Source organism: Sapajus apella, unplaced genomic scaffold (genome assembly GCF_009761245.1).
Source record: "Sapajus apella isolate SASKATOON/1434 unplaced genomic scaffold, GSC_monkey_1.0 scaffold11, whole genome shotgun sequence".
Taxonomy (NCBI): Eukaryota; Metazoa; Chordata; class Mammalia; order Primates; family Cebidae; genus Sapajus; species Sapajus apella.
Window position 1 is genome coordinate 41,212,088 of NW_022436951.1, and position 1,119 is coordinate 41,213,206.

At 64.6% G+C, this 1,119-nt stretch overlaps 1 protein-coding gene across 1 annotated transcript in view; it reads right to left on the reverse strand.

The window, feature by feature from the left end:
• Nucleotides 1-1,119, reverse strand: part of SLC6A19 (solute carrier family 6 member 19) — a 21,223-nt gene that overhangs the window by 13,346 nt on the left and 6,758 nt on the right. The window contains exon 3 of the mRNA XM_032279157.1: nt 813-953. Within this exon, the coding sequence (XP_032135048.1) occupies nt 813-953 (141 nt within the window). The remainder of the gene's footprint in view (nt 1-812; nt 954-1,119) is intronic.

The window sequence follows — 1,119 nt, forward strand, 5'->3', positions numbered from 1 at the left end:
AAGAGAGACAGAGATGAGGAAGAGAGAGACAGAGATGGGGAAGAGAGAGACAGAGAGACAGAACAGGAGGGGAAGAGAGACAGAGATGGGGAAGAGAGAGGGAGAGATGGGGAGGGAGAGAACAGGAGGGGAAGAGAGAGGCAGAGACAGAGATAGGCAAAGAGAGAGAGAGGCAGAGAGAGGAAGAGAGAGGGAAGAGGGAGGCCTTGGAGGCTCAGGGAGAGGCAGGGGCCACTGTCCTGGGCCTGGAGGCTTTGGAGGTTCAGGGGGAGGCTGGGCGAGGGTGTGGGCGCTGCTCCAGGCCTGCAGGCTTCCACAGGGCAGGTGCCTCTGAACTCAGACCCCCTCTGGAGTGGACCCTGCCCTCCCCTCCTCCGCCATTCACCACCTTCCCGGATTCCGAGGTCTTGGTGACCCATGTCCTCTTGGTAAATGAGTGACGGTGGCCGGGGGGTCAGTGCTGGGGACCTCCTCACTAGGTGTGGGGGAGCAGACACAGGAGGCCAGGACAGCAGTGGCTGGTGCCCCCTCCTGGACCCTCACCAAGTGCCGCCATGGGCAGGGCTCGAGGGGTCACTGTGCTGTCCCCCACGTCTGGACCCTCTTGGGCCCCGGGGTTGCCGGGACTCGGGCGGCCTCTGCTGGCCTGTCTGGTTCCTGGTGACTAGGAGTGGCCTGGAGTTTCCAAAGGCCTCCGGGAGGAGATGACCTGGGACATTTGTCGCCCCAGAAACAGGCAGGGAAGGCAGAGAAGGGGCACCAAGGCTGGCGAGGAGAACCCTGGGTCGGGTGCAGCGGCTCCCGGCACTCACCTACGCCCTTCAGGGCCGGGTGGATGGAGCTCCACACGCCCATGCTGCCCTGCCGTAGCCTCTGCCCGATGGCGAATTCCAGGTGCAGCAGGGGGATGCCCTCCAGGACCAGCAGGATGAGGAACGGGATCATGAAGGCGCCTGCAACAGGAGGAGTCCGCCACAGCTGAGGGCCTGCCACGGGGAGCAGCCACAGGGGGCAGAAAGGCTGCCCTCGGAGTCCACCACACCTGCAGGCCAGCCACAGGGCCACAGGGGGGCAGAAGGCTGCCCTTGGAGGCTGCCACACCTGTGAGCAGGCCACAGG